Source organism: Centropristis striata, chromosome 20 (genome assembly GCF_030273125.1).
Source record: "Centropristis striata isolate RG_2023a ecotype Rhode Island chromosome 20, C.striata_1.0, whole genome shotgun sequence".
Classification (NCBI taxonomy): domain Eukaryota; kingdom Metazoa; phylum Chordata; class Actinopteri; order Perciformes; family Serranidae; genus Centropristis; species Centropristis striata.
The window spans coordinates 8300813-8324365 of NC_081536.1; the positions used below are offsets into that span (position 1 = coordinate 8300813).

The window sequence follows — 23553 nt, forward strand, 5'->3', positions numbered from 1 at the left end:
ATGTCTTCTACATTGCTGAGTGTTGAGGTTCAAATATTCAAATCAAACATTTTGCTCAGAATTACCACTGATACATTTTTCCTTCATTTACTACTTCCGTTGCTTCCATCTCAGGATTCAATCAAAATGCCTCCTGCAGTTTATAATGTCATCGCTCTTGTGATAAATACAATTTAAAGAAAAATTATACAACTATTATAATCATGTCAGGGTGAAGATCTTAATCAAAGTAAAGTTCAAGGCTTTAAAGGAAGCCAATGTTATTACCGGTAATTGCTAAATAAAAGCTTAGAATCAAATAATAGTTTAGGATGTGGTCTGTTGAAAGGATGTCTGGTTGCCAAGAAAAAGATACTTTAACTCTAATGGTTCACTGGTAGCCTGGGAACCAGTCAAATCTGCTGAACTCATGTTTCATTTATTCTGTTCGATATGTCTGGTTCCTCTCCTGTTCAGAAAGTTAGTCTTCACCAGCCCTATCACAGCCGCATATCTCATATAGTTCAGTGATGGAAGTATTCAGATCCCTTACTTAAGTAAAAGTACTAATACAACACTGTGAAATCACTCCACAACAAGTTAAAGTCCTGTATTCAAAACTTACATAAGTAAACGTACAAAAGTATCAGCATCAAAATGTACTTAAAGCATCAAAAGTAAAAGAATGGACCCACTTAGATTGGTATATATATTGCAAATATATTATTAGATTATTTGTATTGATACATTTTTGTAAGCAGCGTTATAATTTTGTTAAGGTATGGTTAATTTTAACTACTTAATATACTGTTATGAGGTTTAATTTTAAAAAAAGTCTAATTACTTTAAATGTATCATGTTTTTCTTGTTAAATCTTGACCTGAAAAGTAACTAAATCTGGCAGCTAAATGTAGTAGAGCAAAAAGTACAATATTTGCCTCAAAATGTAGTGAAACAGAAGTATAAAGTTACAAAAAATGGAAATACTCAAATAATGTGAGTAAATGTACTTGGTTAGATCAAAATTCAGATCAAATTTAAATCAAAATGAGCTGTGTTGCTTTAGTTTCAGAAGTTCGTGACCAGGCCGTCAAGTTTTTTCTGCTTGAAAACCAAAGCCTGTGTCTCTCAGCGCTATGTCATTCATTGCTCTGTTTGGATGGTTGGTGGTTGTGTTTTATTGCTGAGTGGTTGTATGCCAGGCTGGCACACTGGGTACATTTTGGATAATACACTATTGCTTTATTTCCACCAGTGGGACAATGCAATCATACCACACTCTCCATTTTTATGCAGAAATATTGTTCTTGATTGATGGATAAGGTGTTGAGATTCCATTAACAGCTAATTAACACAGCAAGCAGGAGACGGATCAAAAACAGTCAGTTCTTTTACAAAAATATGATAACATAAAGTCCTGGCTCCCCCTTCAGTTTAGGTAAATAAAGGCACGATGATTCTTGATCAGACAGTTTATTACCCTTACTGTCAGTCTGAGCTCTCGCTCTCTTTACTCAACAGCATTACAGATCAGCCTCCAGAAGTCTTGCTTTCACCCACCACAAGTATGTTAATCTAATCGATACGTTATATTTTAAAAACACAGAAAATCTGACAAGAAGTTTGCCTGCAGCTGTACAGTGTAGCGGTGGAGTAAAATAGCAGGAATGTATTTTGTTATTGAGTTTACCTGACATGTTTCTTGCCTACTCATTTCAATCCTGTCAATCATGCACGGGTTACGCAGAGGTCAGTCGGTTTGTCTCACCGATGTGAATTCCTTTCCATTGTCTTTTTCCTTTCTGTAGCTCAGTGGTCAGTGATACAATTTCAACTGATACTGAGCATGAGTACTCATACATAAATATGAGCAGTCGTCTGGTTGCATGTGCCCTCAGTTCAGAGCAGTATCATTTTTATGCCGTTCTAAATGCTCCCTTTTTAACACTGAGGGAATCAGTGTCACCAGCAGACCTCTGTGGGAAATCGTGGAGTTATGAATAATAAAAGAGAAGTTTTCTATCCAGACTGAATTCACTGGTTTGCAATATGTTCATTTATGTTAACGTTTTGCAGGTACATCACAGTTTTATTTTAAAAGTTGCTTCTAATTTCCAATGTATTGACCATATTGTGTATTTAAAAAAACTTCTTAGTTTACCTGTGCAGTGTAGCTTTGGGCTTCAGGGTGAACTGTGCTTGATCAACCATACTGCTGGTCATGGGCCAATGAATCAAGCAGCCATCAGTTCAGTAGCTGCCTGTACTTGCTCCACTGCTCTGCCCTATCCACAGGCTGCAGCATTTACACCTTTTTTCTGCCCGTTCATCTCACCTCTGTCATGCGTTTGGCTGATGGACATGCTGCAGACTCTTTCTCCCCCTGCAGCACAGCATCCTTTGCATGTGCAGATGGGATCAGTGCAGTGAAACTGAGTGTGATAAGTGCAATCATAGAACAGCCTGAGCTTCATTAAGGCAAAAGAGAGTTCATTAGGTACAACTACTGTATCTATCTTTGGTCCAATCCCAGGGCCTGCCCCACTTGTTCCACAGGACAAGTAGCAAGTGCTTAAGAGCTCTCTTGTGAGTGATTTGAACACTTTATTCACACCTTCTTTGCCTGGAGTCTTACTACTTTACTATGTAACATGTAGTTTCTAACATTATATTGTTACAATAGGCAGGCTGGGAGCCCAGGACATTATATTTTCAGTGTCAACACATCTGTTTTATTATCTTAACACAGTATAGATTAAATAAGGGAACATTTGTTTTCATTCAGGGTTTCTTAGTCAAGAAAGGAAGCTTAGGAACCAAACAGTAGAAGCAGTGAATATGTGTCAAATACGTGGCATCCCTGGAATTTAAGCCCATGTTGTGTAGAAAGATGTTTCAGCATATTGCTGGTGTTCCCACTCTTCCTTGAAATTATCATTCTACAGACATTACAGCTGCACTGTTGTCATCTTTGTTTGTGAAATGGTGCCAAGCTTCGGACCGTTGCTTCTTCTCTGCCATGAATCCTTCTTGTCACAAGTTTCCAGCAGTCGAAGTTGCGTGAGTTTGATGTCATTGTTTTGCCATACAAATCTGTCAAATGTGCTGGCATCAATAGAAGGAGGCATACTATTCCTGTAGATTGGACAATTTGCAACCAGTACTCAACTGGAACAAGTTTTCAATTCTCATCCCTACCGTTTAAAATAATCCTTTGCATACTGCCCGTGTGTTACCTTCAATTCTTTTAGTAAATGCTGTTTTTCTCAGTGCAGTCTTCCTATCTCATTACTTTCCAAGCACATGCATTTTCGCTAAAATCTTCCTATTTATAAATGTTTAATTTTACAGATTCCTTTAAATGTTTCTGTATATTTATAAAAATTGTTGACATTGCCAATATATTGCAAAGTTTGTTTCCATGCACATAGAACTCTGATAATCCTTACTTAAGTAATCTTGCTTTAAAAAGATTAATATTACACTTCATGTTTGGATTATAAACCTCACACTGTGCAAATTTCAATAGTTAATATTTTGCCTTGGGGCGGGAACATCTTACCCCTTTCACTGTTTGTTTTCTTTGCAGCTACAGATTCGCACTCACACAGCACGATAGAAACATGTTGATGTCAACAAAAACATTGTGCTAAGCACTATTTACAATTTCTATAGTGTGGATTGTCATTTCTTCCCTCCGTATCAGACGCCCCTACGGTTGCTTGGGGAGAGGATTTAGTTGGTGGTGGAGGCACATTCTCATACTTCATTGCTGACAGGACCCCAGAGGAGGACTGGAATGTTCTGTTCTGGTTTATTCATAACAACACAGATTCCCCATCACAAGGTAGCAGAAGTGCATGCAAACGGCTTATCCTTAATAAGCTGTTTTCCAGAGGATCATGGCCAGTAAGTTAGTCCTGCATGTAAACACAGCCAGTGATGCTGAGTCCTTAATGGCCACTCAGATATTATTGTGATAATAGTTATACTTGATCACGGCACATATAAAAACGGGTGGTGGGACTCGGGCCATTAGGTTCCAGGTTCCTCACCCTCTGCATTTCTCCATCCTCCATTTAGCATAATGACACTCAAACAATCAGCACTCACATTAGAATGTGGAGTGTGGTATTATGCAGAATAAAAGGGAGTTAATGTGTCATATTTGAATATCCTGATCTGTAACCGTGACATGCTCTTCCCGGCAGCAGCAGGTAGCTGATTCAGACAGAGAAGCCAGCCATGACCTACATGCTTAAAGAATTACACCAGTCAACAAAGAGGATTCTCTTGGATTCATGTTTTGATACTCTGATGTAAGCCCACACTGTGGCAACAGTGGTGAATAATAACATACTTGTGGTCACATTTGCACAAGGTCTCCCCTTGCTGCTGTGATTTATAAGCAGAGCTTCCATCTGCAAACAGGCTAGGAGGCTTCAAGCTACGGGGGCAGCACCCTGTGTCCAGTGCTATTTACTCAGCCAGCCGAGACGAGATGCTCCCCCGGCAGGATCCTGCAGCCACTGTGGCTACGCATGGTTTTCTTACCATTACCTGTGTGCTCATGGGAAGGTGACAGCTACAGCAGGACAGCCGCAATTTGCCACAGGTTGAGCCATCTTTACTGTGTCATTTCCTGCTGCTTAACAAATGAGTGAAAGCTGCAGGCTATCATGCTCTCAGCGGAATAACTTAGTTTTATGAGCACTGTCTTTGCAAAACTCTAGTCACACTTTGAAGTGAATTAATCATTGTTTTAATAAGCAGTGTAAAAAAAAATCTGATATAAATATTACAGTAAATTATCATAAATGGTAACAAAAATAAAATGGTAAATTTATAATCTATTACATTTTAGTTAGTAGTACAATAACATGATGATAAATAATATTTACTAATTATTAGTAATGCTATCATTAATTTGATTGCAGCACACATTGTATATCATGTACTAAATTTAATGAACTATACAGTATATAAAGTATTTTTAATGATTACCAAAATATTTTTTTAACATTTATGAAATTGTTAATACTTTGTTAATCTTTAATAATTGGTTTGTAAACCATTTATAATCATTATTGTGGTGTCTATTATAAACTGATGATTATAATACCTTGTTCAGTAGTTAATAAGTACTTTGTAAAGCATCTATAAACATTATTTAGATAGTTAATAATTTGTCGTGTGGATGTTTATAATAAAGTTGCAACTAATGCTTATAATTTAATGAATAATAACTGGAGTATAAAGTATTAAATAGCATTTACTTGGCCCCATTAAATATTTTAATAGTGATTTACAGAATATCATTGTTTAATGATATTTAAATCTAAATCATGTTTTACTAATATTTTTTGAATCATTAATAAAGTATAGAAAATGAGATTATGTGTGCAATTATAAACTGTCAAATCACAAATTATAGCATTACTAATTATTAAGTAATGTAAAAATTATTAATTGTCATTTCAGTGTTTGTTGACAGTAAAATTACTATTAACTCAAGTTGTCTTTAACTGTTCAAGTAAGCAATTATTAGTGAGGGAAGTGTTACTTAATTAACACCATCTTCATTAACAGGATGCATGAATGTAACACAAATTTAGTTTTTCCAACACTGAGCGCTGCAACCTCTCTGTGCTGTACTTAATATACTGTGAGCTGAATAAGTGCACAGAGATGCCGAGAGGAAAGGTGCTCCACTTTAAAGTGATGTGATAGATTAGGGAGGAGTCCCAGCAACAGAATAATTTCCCTGGTGACCAATTTCTGAACACTCCCTAAGCAAAGAAAATCAGCAACAAGCCAACATGTCAGACACAGCCTCGTGCCAGGGTGCAGGCGAACATGCTGACTCACTTCTAATGAGCAGCCGGAGATAGAAATAATAACCTAAACCACGAATCATAGGTCATATATACCGCTGACTGTCCTAATTAACACTGGACCTTATACATTGTAAGCAGACGTACAGGTACGTACGCTAACAACTATCAAAATAGCTTCTACGGTGGCCTAATGTTGATGGGAGAGAGAAAGAGAAAAAGGCTTTTTGCTGTGGCTGCTTCAGAAATCTACTGCAGCTCCTTAATGTATTCACTTCTTGGCTTTCATGCGGTTCTACCAAATTAAAGGACTCTCGCAATCATTTGTTTTCTGTCTCTCAGAGAGCTTAAACTCTCTTTGATTGAACAGTTCCATTAGGACTGACCGTCACTACTCATCTACTCTGCATGTGAATAAATGCTACACTAAAGCAGGTGCTTCTGCAGTAAACAGGTCCTGATGTCCCCCCTTTGCTTACCTTCACATTTGGAGAGTTTTATTTAACAGCTGAAGCTTTTAAAGATTTTAACAAAACCTGAAGCTTATAGGCCAAATAATATTGAGCATGTTGGTATTTATTGATTACCAGTAAGATTTATCATTTGTGCATAGCCGGGTGTAATTTATTGTGGCTGATTTATAGATTAACAAGAGGTGCATCTGCCAAAATGCTCTCCAGGCATTCCAGTTTATTGGATATATACTTCTCCTCACTTTTTGCAATAACCGTCCTTTAAACAAGTAAATGGCATCTGCGTGTGCCACAAAGGTGTCAGATCTTTACAGCATCGTGTTAAGTGATTACCCGATGCATTTTCACACCAGAAGGATCAATACCCTTTAATGGATCAGCCAGGGAACTAATAAAAAAGATTTTAATTGATTATGCTGATGGTATGCCATTGCCACGGCCTGCAATGTGTTAGGGTTTAGATGCCATCTGAGCAGAAGTTCAAGCCGAAGACGTTGACATCCCGGCCTTTCAGCTGAGAAAAGATAACAAGGCTTCTGGCTCGGGATCCGTTTGGCAGCCGGGACTGGCTGCAGGCATTGACAGGAAATAATGCTCATCTTGTCTGAAGATTAAATTCATTCTGCTTCCTCCTTATTATTACACAGCTTCAAATAGATTCTTCCTGCTCAAGTAAATCTTGATTCCTGTTTGTATTGACTGCTGCCAGATGTAGAATTGGCATAATTTAGCAAAAGGTATTGAGATATTCACTGATATAAATGCCAAGCTGCTGCCAGTGTGTCCATGGATTATTAACACCTATATGAAGCACTGCCTTTCATTTGTTATTATTTTAGACTTCCTTTGTTTGTTTGTTTCAAATACAAAAACAGAATATCACTTTTATAATGTCCATGTCTAAAATACATTATGAACACACTTTAATGCATCATAATTTGCTTATAGCATAGTATAAATATAGTTTTAATGCATTTTTTAAAAATCATTTAAGTATCAGAATACTTAATTTTAGTTGGTCATTCAAAGACCCTTTTTTTGGAAGGATCATAGTGTATTATAATTATCATAGTTGTAATGCATTATAATCTTTCATAATGCATTATATTCCCTGTTATAATGCATTAGAAATCAGTTATCAACAATTAGGATTAGCCTTACACATTTTGTATGTTTACAGTGCATTTAGACATGGTCTTGATAAGTCAAAAGCACTTAAGTATTTTGATATTTGACCTTATAGGCCATTATGTAATGCATTAATATAAACTTTTATGTTATAAAGCATTCTGAATATTTTGAGCACTTATAACTACAGTTATATAGTGCAGATTAAAATGCATTATTAATATGTTTATAATATAATTTCAGACATGGGTTGCATAAAAAAGTGTTACCACAAATGTGTTTAAATATCCACTTTGCATACAGTTATTATTTCTTTCTGATAAAAAAATATTGGTATATTTGACCATTTTTTGTCCCCAACATGGCTGTGTATGTGCCGTGGACAGCACTTGGCACAGGACTAAAAATGGCCATGCTTTTCCACGCTTCATCATTTGTGGTTTGTGTCAGACCCAGACAGTCATCTGGAAAGGTCAAAGCTTCTGTAAAAGATTTAAATCATCTCACAGAAGAAAGATTCACCTTGACAGGCGGAACCTGAAAACTGGTAAATAAGAATACAAACAGAGACTCAATCCTCTCCGCATAAAGCAAGGACACACGGACCATTGCATTTCAAAGTGGGTGTCACAGGTTGTGATGCTTGAGAAAGAAAAAGTCTACATATTTTATTAGTCTTTTAATCAATAATGTAAACTCAAAAGATTTTGGGTTTATTTGTTCTCACAGTTAAAAATACAAAATATCCGAATTACCCTGACTACTTGTTTATATAATCATCATGCGAGCTGAGGTGTATTTGTTATCTTTCTCTTTCAGATCTATTAATTGTGCTTTCACTTTTAAAATGAAGTGATCTAGGCTCAGCTGCTAGCAACAGCGTGTTTCTAAATACGACTTGACAGGGTCAGTGTGGCAAAACAAACTGTTGGGCTTTAGTTTTGGCACGGGGAGAATTTGACATATGCGTGTTATTCTTTGATGAATCTCTGTAATGTTTTGTTGTTCTATATTCATCTAGTTGTGAGCTGCTAGTGGCAATGTTTTCCTCTTCTTTTTTTCTCCGTTTGTCATCTTATTATATTAATGTTGTGGCCACACCTTTTGATGAATGCAGGGACTAAAGCACGTATTCAGCTGCTTTTGAGGACAAATGGGAGCTTTGAAAAAATCCTTTCTCTTTACTGTTTATTAATATACTTAAAAAGATGAATGTGAAATAGGGAAGCTTACGGCGAGGCCTATGTATCATAATATATTTGCTCGCAGAAGTAAAGAATAATGAAACTATTTTCAGCTATAAAGCCATGCTTGAATAATATGTCTGCTGTAAAGTGCTACAAAGCAAGAACTATTACAAGGTGGTTACTTTTTATAATCTTTTTGGAAAAGACAGCCATAAATAAATGTAGGTTTCTGCTCTTTAGCTTATGAAAATATTTATGTTTATAATGTGTTTTCAGATTCCTCGCATGTCTCTATTGTTTATGTGTCCCAACACTTTAGTGGTTGGTTGGATACTATTGATTCCTTCTATTGATCCAAATGAAGCAGCGATGAGTTCGTGATTTGTCTTCAGTTTCTCATCATCGAATGAAACGCACTTAAAGCCTCCTGCTGTGATGCCCTTGTTGTTATGGCATCCCAGCTGAGTTTGCATCAACTTTACACAAAATGAAAAGTGTCTATGTGGCTTTCTAAATCCAGTAAATTAGAGAAATATATATAAATAGGCTGGAACCAAATGTTATGTGTAAAGTGGCCTCAGTCTAGTTAAGTTCTATTGAAATCAGTGGAGGAGAGGTTCTGTGTGTAGTTTGGGCTTTAGGCGACAGACAAGATCAATCAACCTCATTTGGATATTCATGTGCTGAAGATTATTAGGCAGCACCTTTGAATTCATATGAGTCTGATCCACAGTTTCCCTCGAGCAACATATGCAAACTTTGACTGTTATGGACTCCAAGTATAGGCATTAGTACTAATAGGCCGTCACGATCATTGGTGCAACAGTGCATGATAGGATTTCCAACAGCCTCTTTAACACAGCAGTGTGATCATGATAATCAATCTAATGTGTGTGTGAATAGGGGTGTTCACGCGCAGGATGGATTTAATGTGCCTGTTTTTGAAAGTCAAGAGAAATCACACCGTGTGTGTGTGTGTGTGTGTGTGTGTGTGTGTGTGTGTGTGTGTGTGTGTGTGTGTGTGTGTGTGTGTGTGTGTGTGTGTGTGTGTGTGTGTGTGTGTGTGTTTACAATACAGTTCTGCATTAGCATTGCAGGGATTTGGGCAAATGCTACTATAAATTGCTCCTCTTGGGAATGACCAAGCGAAGCAGTAGAGGTAAACAACAAACATAAAAAAGTAAACAGTAGGTGTGCTTCAATGGCTACAGTTTAATATGGTGTTGGTGCTCAATGACACTGATAAAAGTTGTTGTTGTTGTTTTGTCCCATTTATTCAATCTATGTGAATATGTTCTGACTTCTTTTTCTCTGTCTTTTTCTGCACAGGCCTTTCCATGTATTTCCACAGGCATCTATGGTAAGCTTCATGTCTCTTCTTTAATCTACCTTGGCCAGACCAGACCTATGTTAAAGATTTTATGTGTGTTCAAATGTTTCCAACTATTTCAAACTTGGAGAGATCTATAAAACATGTTTACGCTCTTCAATTGCTCTAACTTCCGGGGAAACACAGGAAGCACCAGATGATATCTCAGAGAGTAACCTTCGGTCATACAATGTCACAGAATTATACTTATTAACAGAAATTCAGCACTTTTTCTGCCACAAAGCATTTTTTTTCATTCAGAACTGAATTCACATACATTAGCTAATGTTACTTGCAGCTACTTCATTTGAATTAATGTGACTAAGGTAACTAAGGTTACGCAGTGGTGGATGTTTAACAATGAAAATAACAATTCCCATGAACATCATTTCAGTGGCTATATATAGAGAAATTCTGTATCAAGGGGAGAGGGTACAGACTTTGTCTTTGTAGATGAATACAGTATGTTAGTGCACACCAATAACTTCACCTTACACCATGTTGCACAAAGACACAGCCTATTATAAGGTGAACAACACGTAGACCCTGAACAATGCCTGTGCTCTCTCATGGGACCAGACCTGATACACAGCAAGGCATCGCTGGCAAGGAGCTGCTGTGCTAATTAGACTTAAACAAAGTCACATTGAAAACATGCCAAACTTGGTGATATAAACAGGCTTTGAAGTTTAGATGGTAAAATATGTACTGAGTTTATATAACATAGTAAACTGCCTTTGCTGAGAAAAGATCTTTATTTTCTCACCATTCCGACACACTGTATACAGTCTACACCATCTATTTAATGTGCACACAAGCTCTCATAATCACAGTGGGTGCCAAATATGCACAGAATTAATTAACACGCCAATTTTAATTTGCTGTCAATAACAACAAGTCAGCAGCAATACAGTTCTATAAAAAGCAGTCACAGTCACAACCCTGGTAGACTTTCATCATTGTAAATGACCAACATCTTCACAGTGCTTTTGCCGTTATCTAAATAAAGTAGAGCCATGTCAGCCAGTAACTGTTAAACATGATCAGGAATCTGTAATTGCTGGGTCAGTAATCTCGTGAGAGTCATTTCTGCTCTCATCACTCTCCTTGATCATTTTACAGCCAAGGAAATGAAGATTATTTTGCAAGACCAGGTGCTCCCTCAGGTGCACACACTGTTCCCACAAGATCTTTCTATATGCATATGTAAGGATGATAATACAACGGGGTACAATGTAAAACTAATTCAAGAGTGGTTTCTTAAGCACCAAGTGAACTCATAACCCGTCTGTGGCCTCTCCAGTCACCAAAGTGAGACTCTTTACATCTCAATCTTCACTTAAAGAGCAGGAGGCTTTTCTTCACACAGTGTGATGTAATCTACCTCTAACACAGAAAAAACTAAACAGATTGAAGCTTTTCTCTACTTTTAATTATCTTGGTATGCCTAACATGTCTTTATAATGCCACATCAGACACAATATTTTTCTTACACATATGGTGTTAATTTATTATTCTCAATGTAGCAGGTTACTTTCTAACACTGATTGTGTAAATGAGTTCAGCCACAGCTGACTTATTTGAATGCACTGCCGCTAATGAAGACCTGATGCCGGGAAGTTTAACTGAACACGCAGACATTTGCAGCTGAAGTGAAGCATCAACCATTACTTATTTTCATTAAAATAAATTCACAAAGTTCATGCCATGCAGCTTTGCCTCTATGATTTGCATTGGCCCTTGTGGCTAAAAAAAACCCTGTTGTACCATGTCTTATTTCTGTGATGCAAATAGCCAAGCACAGACAAATTTGAAACAAAACTGCAACACGAAAGAAGGCGAAAATTAGTGGCATTTGAAGCCCTTGGCTTGTGGTTCGCTTTGCATTCAGTCACAAATGTCTGCACAGTGCTGAAAGATGTGTCTTGCTTTAAGTGCAAAAGAAACTGTTAAACTGCCGAATGTAATATATTGGTTGAAGAAACACATTTAAGAAATGAAATCATGCACCCTTTCCACAAGAAATAATTAAACAAGGCTTTCAGCTATAGGAAGAGACTACTGACTAATAACACAATCCCAGAAAAGCACTGGGAGCGTGCTTTTAGGTGAACAAACTGGTAGCATATATGAAAATAGGCTCCCAAAAGTCCGGTGTGAAAAAATAACTGAGTATACAGACTTTTAAAATTACAATAATTTATCGGCATCAGAAAAGCCTTCTGAGCCTTTCTGAGTACTTTCCACCTGCTTTTCTCTGAAATGTCAGAACAAAATGATGCAATTTCCATCCAAAGCGATCACTCTTCCTCTTTTATCACGCTGTATTATGACTAACTGGCAGCTGTCACCAAGTTGCACACTGAAAACATCACAACATACACTTACTGATTAGCAAATCACTGATTATAGAGCTTGACAAATTTTCCTGATGTGCTTATTAAACCAGCTTTAAACACACAGTAACAAGGAATTTCCCTTAAACTGTTAAAAGGCATCAACCACATTATTAACATCCAGGCTGCTGAAAAATGAATAGTTATTATAATAGTTATTATGGTGCACTTGCGAGGAGATCAACAAGCACAGATTAAAAACCATACAGCTGCAGGTCTGTATGTTAATGCCCAGTCACCACGGTAAAAGTTCAGTGTATTCGAATTAGTCCAAGTGGTCACGCTTCCTGATATACAGCATAGCATAGACTTGTAAGCACAGCCCAGTGTGTTTATTAAAAAGAGCCTCCAGGCTTATAAATCACTAGATGTTTATAATTATACTCTGTGCTGGATAGAAGAACTCTTCCCTCTTGGGATATTGAACATTTTCCACCCATCACTTTTGCATTTCGCACAGTTTACTGCACAACAACTCCTCATCATTTCCTCTCACCATCTCTCTCTGCAACATTTTCGGTTTTCTGCCACCTGTCTATGCACGCATCTCAAAATGGCTATTACTGAAGTGTTAATGATAAGAAGGATGAGAGATGTAATTTCTTTCTCAGTCTTTTTCTCTCACCCCCACCCCACTCCCATGCTGGCTATTTCACTGCACATTTTACAGTCAGTGATGATGAGTTCAGCATTCATTTCTGCAAAAATGTATTCACTCTTCTCATATTTTCCTTTCTTGGATCAGAAATTCCAACAGCACATTCTGCATTATCCTGAACGTGCTTTGTGTTGCACTGACACTTTTTTGTTGTGTTGCCAGCACAAAACTTTGATGTGACCCCACAGTCAAGTCAGATTAAGTCAATTTCATTTATTAATTCCAATTTTACAAATTAGCCTTAATCACTGAATGTGTTAGTTCCTGACTCGTTAGTGTCTGACTCGTTTGGCTCTGACTTGTTAGTGTCTGACCTGTAACTGTCTGATTCATTAGTGTCTGACTTGATAAGGACGGACTCATTAGTGTCTGACTCATCAGTGTCTAAGTTAGTCCCTGACTTGTTGGTGTTTAAGTTGTTTGTGTTGAACAAGTTAGCCCCTAACTCATTAGTGACTGACTTGTTGGTCTTAACTCATTAGTGTCTGATTCATTAGTTCCTGAATTATTAGTGTCTAACTCGTTAGCGTCTGACTCGTTAGTGTCTGAATCAAAAACAGTGCTTACAATTTTCACCAAAACAGTCAGTAGCTTGATAAATTGTTAGCTGTGGTGGCTTCCATGTTGCCGTTGCATAGCAGTCGTGACCATTTTAACGGCAAACATTGTCTACATGACTTCTCATGTCCTAACTACAAGCTCACGAGTTCCATCTGGAGGCAGCATCTGACTTGTTAGTGTCTGAGTCATTCTTGTCTTACTCATTGTCAATGATGGCTGCATTCCACTTAGAGGAGGTTTTGGCATTGTGCATGCTGGCTCAATGAAAATAACTTCCTGGGACACTTAATGAAAATGAACCAGAAAAGTCCAAATGTCTGCTGTGAAACAGGTCTATTAACTTAAATAATGGAGAGAAAATAACTCATAACACACTCATAAATTGCTGCTATATAGGCTATAATAGGCCTATTTTTTTAAATGGATATATGGCATTTTGGAGTAAAACAGCTCTGTTGTAGTGACAAAAAACAGGTAGGAGAGAGGGTGACTGTTTGTATTGTACGCTGTTGATGAGGACACTGCTTATTGCCGTTCTCTCTGCTGCCGTGTGCTGCATTGCCAGTAGGAGCCCGTCACAGCGCTCCACCAGCAGCCCCTCACATCAAAGGCAGTACAGAGCCAAGCATGCAGCAGAAGGGGGGGATTAAACAGCCTGTTCAATAAATAAACAGCTTAGCGCTTCCCATAACTTCATCTCCACAGAACAATGCAGATGATTAAGACTGAAGATCTTGGCACAGCAGAGGGCAAATAGAGGAGGGACCTTTAAAGCAGCTACAGTATAGTACAGTGCTGTGGTGTTATTCTGTATGACTCCTCCCTGTGCCCCCTGAGTCCTGCCATGTTCTGAAAGGGGCCCTGCTCTCTTGTCAGGCGTTTTGACATTTTCTGTACATTTTAGATAACCTTTAAGGTCAACTTCCATTTCAGCAATGTAAACAAAAGCTTTTTAGTGTGAAAAGCACATCTTCCCCATCTCTCTCTTTCTCTATATCTGTCTCTCTCTCTGTGTGTCTCTTTTTATCTCTCTGTCTCTGTAGAATACACAAAGATGTAGCAATAGTTTTTTATGTGCACATGGTCATGCACAGGTATGCACAAGTGCTTGACCCATTTTCATTCTTGAGTTGTTAGAAAAACAAATCCTGTGCCCCCAACATTGTGACAGAGAGGAATCAGGAACACGTTATCCAAGGCCTTTGTGGTGAGAAAAATAGATTTGTCAGGAAAGCTAATGCTAATTGACACTCTCTCTCACGCCTCCATATTCCAGGAGACTCAGTCACCATTGACAGATGATGGCAGAGCAGGGAGGTTGGGTGTAGCAGGGGTGCGCAGGGGGTACCTTAGACGCTCGGAAAGAAAAATGAGGGCTCACGCTGCGCTGACAGTCCAATCCCTCAGTCCGACCCATTAGCCACAACAGAATTTCTGCGCGGATAGTGTGTCGGAGGTACCACCCATAAACAAACTGGTGCCCACCATGGGCCACGAGGTCACCCAGCATGATAGAGGTTATTAAGTGCTGCTCCTGTTTGCACATCAATCACAACCATGCAACCTAGGTTTAAATGGATTATTCCTTCCAAAGAGGAGACACCTCTCAATGTCTCACAAGATCAGTGCCAAGAGTCCAACTACCTAGACTTAGAGAGGTCACATTCTCTCTTTGTATCCCTTTCTCCACCGTCTTCCCTCCCACTCATTCTTGCAGTCCCTTTTTCTCCCTCATACATCTTTCTTACACATATGCATGCTCTCACACAGGCTGAGATACTTGCTCAAGCAAAGCCACATACATAAAAATCCCATTTCATGATGCATTGCAGACAATTTAGCCTTGTGGAGATCGCATCTTAGCTGGCGCTGAAAGAGCACTCTCCAAGAGCTTTGTAATGAGTTGTACAGTTTAGGAGGCGTCTGCTTAGATCAATCTTTGCACGGAGCGGCGAGCTCAATGCTAAAGCAAGGACATGAACATTAAGTCTACTACTTACCTGACAGATGCCATCGTACGCATGCATTTATAACCCTATCAAAACAATCAGCAGCCCCCAACACAGCAATGCCACTACTCAGGACAAATATCTTCCTGTTTACTGCTCACCATCCACCTTTGGCTCATCTGTCTCTGTGACGGATCTCAGTATTGTTGACAGAGGGGGTTTTGCACCGACTGGTGGCTGTGGGAGATATGCGGATGTAATATGTAATCCACCCAAGCTCTACTGGTATGTTCACGCTGCCCTTCTACTGTACTGTCCAGATCAAAGGTGTCAAGCAGCTAAGAAATTTTTCCCCAGCCAGCATCATGCTCTGGCTCTCCTCAGCCCTGCCTAGGATTAGTAAGGTTGGAGACATTCATGACACCTTATCTCTGGACAGTGATGGCTCGCTGCTAGCTTGCCAGAGATGGCCTGGGCGAGTCCCCCCTTCTCTTAAAACCTAGGGTTTACTTAAGGGAGCTTAGCCCAGCTGGGTTGGGAATTTCAAGGTACATAGGAGCAACGTGCTGTATCAGTGGGTAGCAGAGTCTGTGCTCAGAGGGACAAGGAGCTCCATAGCCCATTTAAGTGAGTCACACAGTGTGCATTGTACTCAACACTAGCCTTGCTCTACCATTTTCATGGATGATAAGCCAAATGTAAAAATACTACCCACCCACAGGACAATAGATTTAGGCCTTTGCGGAAATTGGTTGAGCATTAAACTTTTGCATTTCAAACACTTTTCAGGATGTTTTTAAAAAGCGAAATGTCAGACGTTAATTTTAGCATGTAGGACAAAGCATGGCATCACCTATATGGAATGTTTCCAAGGAAGGTCATCATCTGTTGTGCCACGGAGGCTGCTCTCTTTCTTCCTGCCTCTTTTTCTGCCTGTCTTCCTCACACAGCACCCTCCCATCCCTCTTTGTCTCTGTCTCCTTCTGTGGGCTGCAAAGTCGGTCATGGTCACAGCCCTGCCGTGTCCCAGTGTTGGTGTAGAGAGGAGCCCCGGGCCATTTGACACCCATGCTTTGGCGTCTAGAGTCCTGGGGCGCTACTCTGTCCTCCACCCCGGGTCACCTCACCTCTCCTCTGGGCCCTGATGGGGTGACAACCCTCCCCCCCCCTCCCTTTCCAGATGAACACACAGGACTGCTGCCCTCAACTGGAGCAGCCCTCAACTGTGCTGCACTTAATGATTTCCCCCTGCTGCCCAAACCACAATCAACTAATCTACTTTGTATTTTTTGTGTTAAAATCCTGCCTGTCTGCTATAATCAGGATCTTTAGAGGCAGCAGTCATACTCTCGAGGCTCTATCAACATTTTATTAAAAGGGAGATTTCTTTATAAAAAAATATTTTACAGATGTTTCCAGGCGACTATTGTAAAAAATAAATGAGATGCTAAATCTTTGTTAAAGACCTTTCAAAATCAGATAAACATTGGCATTTTATGTTGTTGTTTTTTCTGTTTTTTATTTTCCGCTGCAGATTTCCTATGTTTACCGTTTGCCATTTCAACACCTGTGGTGAATTTACGAGTGCCAGATACCTCAGCCTCAGGCTATATGCTGCTTCAAGGTAGACAGCTCATCAAAATGAATGATGAGTGTTGAGACGTGAACTTGACCATCTAAAAACTGAGGGGTAGCAAAGTGGGACCGGCTATATGATTTTTGCCTCAAGGGGAGAAAAACTGTACTTTGTAATTCAGTCAACATATGTTTATCAAACCTAGGCCACACTCCTATAAAAACTAGCTTGTACTGAAAAAAAAGAAACAAAACTAGAAATTGCAAAGGCCTAAAATAACAGCAGGTTGTGGAATTTTCTGCTCGATATAAGCTCACTCAGGAAAAACAAAACTGGTGTGGTCTGCACTATGTGCCTCCAGCCTTCCCATATATTTACAAGGATGGGAATGTATCACAGCACAGACGTGCATTCAACTTGTTGACTTACCTCTACTCGCTTTATCTGGTGATGCAGCTCCTTCCCACTCCTCCTCACCACAGCAAAACACCTGAGCTATACAGGTTTGTTGTGAAAGTTAACTCTGTAAATTTAGGATGTGAAAGAGTTGCCATGCTGGCAAAACAGAGCAATTGGCTTGCTTTTTCTTTCAGCAAAAATTCCCCCAAAGGCAGAGTGCACATTTATAATATTTTTCATACGTTCTAGTTCAGTGGATATTTTTGAACATGAACTTTTCTTTCCAAGTTCCACAGAGTCCAAGGCGATGTGTCTTTGTAAAATAGGAGCCGTTTCATCATGAACTAAGTAACTATGTGTATTTTTTTTAGCTTTAAACCCAAACTGGTTTCTGGTTTTGTGTGAAATATATAAAACCTTAAAAGTCAACCAGGGTCCTGCACGAGTGTTCATAAAGGTGTTTTACATATGCTTAAGAGGGGGCAGAGACTCTGTCTCCTGGTTGCATCAGAGATTAGAGTCAGCTCTCTTTTTCTTCATATTAACAAAGGTCCTACATGCCCAAGATCATAGGAATAAGATATGTGAATTCTGTTTTAAGATGAATCCTCCCTTTGGCTTAACTTGCTGGGCTAACGTGGAGACATGGATGAAAATGTACCTTTCTTGTTAAAGGAAATGAAACTGAGTCATCTTTTTTAATTGTAACTTGAAATGAGTCAAAGGGATGAAATGATTGGAGGAACATACACTGAAAAGACCTGCCTTGTAGTCTTCTCGGTTCAGTATTGATCTAATTTCATTCTTCCTGGTTACTCTTCCAAATTTGTTGGACTCACACACTCATAACTTCCGTTGCCTTTACCATTGCTGGATGCGCTACTCAAATATTAAATGTGCCACCGCAACCCTTTGTCCAGATTGCACATGCCATAGTCCCTCTCCCCCTCTCTGTCTGGATGCTGTGCTCTGCCTGGTGATGAAGTAGAGGAGCCTTCAGCAGAAATAACACTGCACCACCTGAGTCCTCATCAGCGGCAGAGCGCTGCACATATCCCATCAGTGCGCCTCACTAAGACAAATCTCCCTGAGCCGGTCATATTCCCAGCATAGGAGAGAGCCGAGCCAAGCAGAGCAGAGACCCTGGAGGGCCCACCATCACTGCTCCTGACGCCAGCTCTCCACCTCCTGACAGATTAGCTTTCACTGAACCCTCCACACAGCAAATGGAGCAAAAGAGAATGAGAAGGAGGTGTTGAGGGGAGAAGATGTAGAAGTAAAACACTGAACTTTTTCATTTTGTGTGTACTTGAGCATATAAAAGAGGAGGCAGCCCACTCAATCCTTTTCAGAACATCATTTTTTGGAACTGCTGTAAGTGGATTTTGTGCTTCCAACAGGGATGTGACTCCTGTGGCCAGCAGAGGTGATGGAAGAGATGATTGAGGGTATTTCATTGTATCTGTTTTTAAGCATATAAACATACTTGGCCAAGCTGACAGGGACAAAGAGCAGAGAGGTAAAGGTAGTGGTTACTGTGAAGGAGACAAATGATGAGAGCAGTCGATGTACTCAGACTGCTGCTGTTGACCTTGGGCAGTTGATGTTCCTGTCGGGCAGAGTTCTTCTGGCAGGCTATCCTGAGCTGCACTGATCCCTTTTTTTCCAGCTTTCCATCGAACTCTTTTCATATCATCTTTTTCCGACATTTGTTTACATCTATCTTCTTGGTTTCCTGTTCTTCACTGCTTCTATAGCTCACCTCTTTTCACCTCTCTCTCTGTTCAGCTCTGCTATGATTAATAGATAAAGCTCTCAAATCAATAGAGCATTTGTAGAAACTCCACACTGAATAGATTATATTAGACTCTATGCCATCCACCCACTGTTGGTGACCAGGATGATCAGACTGTCCTAATACTATGATTAAGACCTGTTTTATCTCTCTTAAGAGCACAAAGATAGGTCCAGACTTCTTATGATAATTTGCTCATTTATTTCATTTGTTTATGTGCTTACTTATTTGACACCTCTCCCGTTGTGTGTGCTCTTCCTAAACATCTGGTCCTATCTCTGTGGATCTATTTTTCTCAGCTTACCCGTCTAGCGCACATCTGTTTGCCTATGTTATTTGACGTGTGAGTTGGAGTGTTGGTACACCTGCATATGTGTGGAAACGGATTTTAAAAAGGAAACATCACCAGGCAAAGTGATATCACTGAAAAGGTTATGTGTGTTTGGGGAGACAAGAGGAGTCAGGTGACCTGCAAACTGATTTGGCATGCTGGATTAGGTTCTGAGCACACAGCTCTGGGGGCAGCTTTTGAAGGGCAGAAGCCGTGAACGGGCCATGCACTGTCTGCAGACACTCTGCCTAACAGAGCCATAGGAGCAGACTGGCTGTCACTGCTGGCTGGTATGCAGCTCACATCTCGCTCCACCCAGGGCTTGAACAGGAGCTCAGCTAGGGCTCGGCAGCAGCACTTCAGCCCCTCTCCTCTCCTCAGCATAACTCTACCACTGCTGTCAGGCTGAGAAGGGGGAGGAGAAGAAAAACAGAAAGAGAGAGACATCAACGGTGAGAGTGGTGGGGATAAAGCCTCATACAGTATATCTGGACTGTCAAGGCTGTTGATTTAGAGCATTTACAGAGAAGTTATTGAGAGGCTTTGACAGCAGGTGGTCTGAGAGATGAAAGAATTCAGGAAATGTAGGGCTAGATCTTTGTGGCGTTTCATTTTTCTTTACATCCAACTTAAAGGGCAGGGGTCGCCGCAGTACTTGTAAGCCTGTTTCATAGGTCATAGACTGTTATAGTCGTGACAATGACCCGGGAAAAGAAAAATATTTGAGAATGTGACCCATGCAATAACCAACAGGCTACAACTGTGGCATGGCCCTTGTAACAGTTGATGTGGGTTGAAATTGAGGTCTTGACCTCTGTCGTTAGAGAAAGACAGTGCTTTCTGCAACCTGTGGTCCCTTATGGAGGTCAGGGGTTATAATATAATATGGAAGAGCGTTTAGATTGTGAGCTGGGCCTCTCAGGACTTTAAAAAAATGGGTCATGTTTGTTTGTTGGCTGTTGGGCTTTGCATAGGGCATGCAGTGTTATGGCTGTACCTGCACAGAGACTCCTAACTAGCTCTGCAGAATTGTACACAGGCTTTAGAGTAAAATGCTTTTGTCAAGTTATGTGAAAAGCATCGTAGCCCAAACTCACTTCTAATTACTTTAAAATGAGGACAACTGAAACACTACTCTGTGATGGAGTAGAAGATTGTCAGCGCTTTTAGTAATGGCTTATATACTCCCCAGCTGTAGCAAGACTGGCCTAAGGGCCTTTATAGTCAATAGCTCACTCTAAGTGTTGGTTCTTGGGAAGTCCGCTATAGTGGCAGCGAATGATCTTGAGATCAGCATCCAGCAGAGTCCACCATCCCCTGGCCTTATTAAAAATTAATCAAATTGCAATCTGTGTGTTTGGATCGATACTTTGTGTTAGTGTAGTGTTAGCCAGACTAGCTTTACTACATTCTGGCAAACTGATATAATAAGGGAGATAATAATAAAATAAGGGAGTGCGTAATCACACCTGAACTTGTAATTTTCCCCATAAAGACAGAACATCAATCGATTATATCTGAGATGGTAATGAGTGAAGCTGTGATGTATATACATGTAGTTTATATCTACACTTTGTACCCGTGGAATATGTGTTTTTCTATCACTGTGCATCTGGCAGCACGTCTTCAGCAGTTTATCAGACAGCTGGTCTCATCTACCAGAGACAAGCAGCTTGTGCTGCTTTCCATTGATTTAGGAGAAATGCTGTTACCTGTGGAGATATCGGTTTGTCTGTCTGTTCGCCTGTCTGTTTCTGTCTCCCTCTTGCATCTGCATGTTGGATACAACTGGTATTGACACTGTTTTTCTTTTTCTTCTAGGCTTTCCGAATGAGCCTGCAGCTGATATCGCTCTGAACACAGTAAAGAGCTGGATCGAAGAGAATCCTGATAAGGTAGGACATGGCAAAGTAATGCATGTTCAAAAAAAATGGCTGTCAATCTGAAGCTACCTATGCATTTCTGCAGGCACTGTCTATTTAATGCTTTTTCTGAATTGCTGCAAGTAAGGATGATTGGACCACAGCAGCAACACAGAACACTAATTATCCTGCATCCCCTTATCAGACAGACATCTCATCCACCTGCCCCGCTTGATCAGCCATTTAGTTTGTGGTCTAAATGCATATCAAATTAAAAGCCAGTCTGAGACTAATCAGGCCTTAAATGGTCTGTTGACTGTTTAATTGGTCTATGCTGGGGAGAGCTATTAAACCCAGAAGAACATAAACACATCAGATGAAATAATCTGAAATTGGTTTTGTATTAGATGAATTATAATGATGCCTTCGGAAGGACTGAAGGCTCAAATAGTCTGGACATACTCAGTCATTCATGATCCGATCCACTGTACCAAACCAATTTATTAAGGACATTCTCATTCCCAGGTCATGAAATAACAAGCATAAGGCTGCAAAGCACAAGGCTCTCTTTAGTGTCTGTATGAGATGCACCAGGCTTTCAAACAGCAATTGGTGGCACAAGCTGACGCTCAGAGCAAGTGCTCGGGAAATCAAGTGATGAAACAAGTGACATAGATGAGGACTGGGTAGTTTTGTTGGTCAAACAAACAGCTTTGACTTTCACCCAGGAGTGTCTTTTGAGTCCCATGTGTCCGTTATTTACATTGAGTACTTAATTTGCATAGCAAACGTAGTTTTTTTAAGCCAAACCATGATCTCTTTCCTAACCTCAACCAAGTAGTTTTGTTACATAAACACATATATTGTATAAAGAATGTACAACACTCCACTTTCTTAAACTTTCAAAATATGAAGCCAAAATATAATGTTGATCGGGGTTGGAGCTGTGGTATTGAGTGTCTGCCCATACAGGTGCCCGACCAATCACAAGTCAGTGTCATAGTTAAGCAGTTGATATGCAGTTACGCAGGTGACAAGTTGGGAATATGAACCGGTCGATTCAACCGGTAAAAAACATACAGCCAAAAGATCAAGGAATGGTATCTGAAATTGATCTAAAAAAAGAGATGATCTTCTTCAATTTGAGTTATAAGGTGAGCAGCAAAATAGTCATCTTTCCAAATGACCATCAGACAGAGACACAATATATCTATCTCCACTGAAGATGAGAGAGTGAAATGGATATAGACATTTTAATTTTAAAGCCATTTTTGCTGAAGATAAAGCTGCAAACTGCTCTAAGGATTATTGATGTCCTATTTTCTAAACGGAGAAAGAAACTCTAACCCACATCTATAATGCAGTATAATGTAACATACTTATAATCTGCATATTTATAGTTATAAGCACTAATAAATATCCATAATGCTTGTTAGCAATAATTGTAAAAGTATCATATTACCTTGTAATTACTTTTTACTTTTAGATTTTTCTAATGATTAAAGTTGTAATACACTATAATAATATTTTTATAATGCAGTATAATTCCTGTTAGAATTACTTGTAATGTGATCATAGGGTTAGGGTAAGGTTGCTAATGCTATAACACATTATAGGTATGCGTATAATGCATTACAGACATTGGCCCACGAAAACAATGTCAGCAGGTGACTAGCTACCATAAACTATTATGATACTTGATTATGCATTAAAAGTATGTGTTTTATACAATATAGACAGGCTTCATAGACAATGCTACCAGAAAAACAGATACTATGTGCACTAGTTTACTAAGCTACCACTTTATACTGATATCTATGTGGCTTCTTTTATAGACTAGAACTTTTTTACTCTGAAGCCATTAAAATGGTATCATATTTTGTGCTTCACACAATGTGTTAAAAACCTTTATGTGACTTTCTTGTGACATATCAGCACTAATTAACCAGGTCAAACGCCACGTGAAGGTGTTGCCATGACCACATTAATGCTGCCGTCAATACAAGCAGTATTATAACGCATATGCATTAAAATGGTATTTATCACCTCGATATAT

The 23553-nt window shown here is 39.4% G+C and overlaps 1 protein-coding gene across 4 annotated transcripts in view; it reads left to right on the forward strand.

The window, feature by feature from the left end:
* Nucleotides 1-23553, forward strand: part of macrod2 (mono-ADP ribosylhydrolase 2) — a 428964-nt gene that overhangs the window by 313699 nt on the left and 91712 nt on the right. For all 4 annotated transcript variants that reach the window (XM_059358761.1, XM_059358760.1, XM_059358764.1 and 1 more), the window contains exons 7-8: nucleotides 9931-9961; nucleotides 21457-21530. In XM_059358761.1, coding sequence (XP_059214744.1) covers nucleotides 9931-9961; nucleotides 21457-21530 — 105 coding nt within the window. The remainder of the gene's footprint in view (nucleotides 1-9930; nucleotides 9962-21456; nucleotides 21531-23553) is intronic.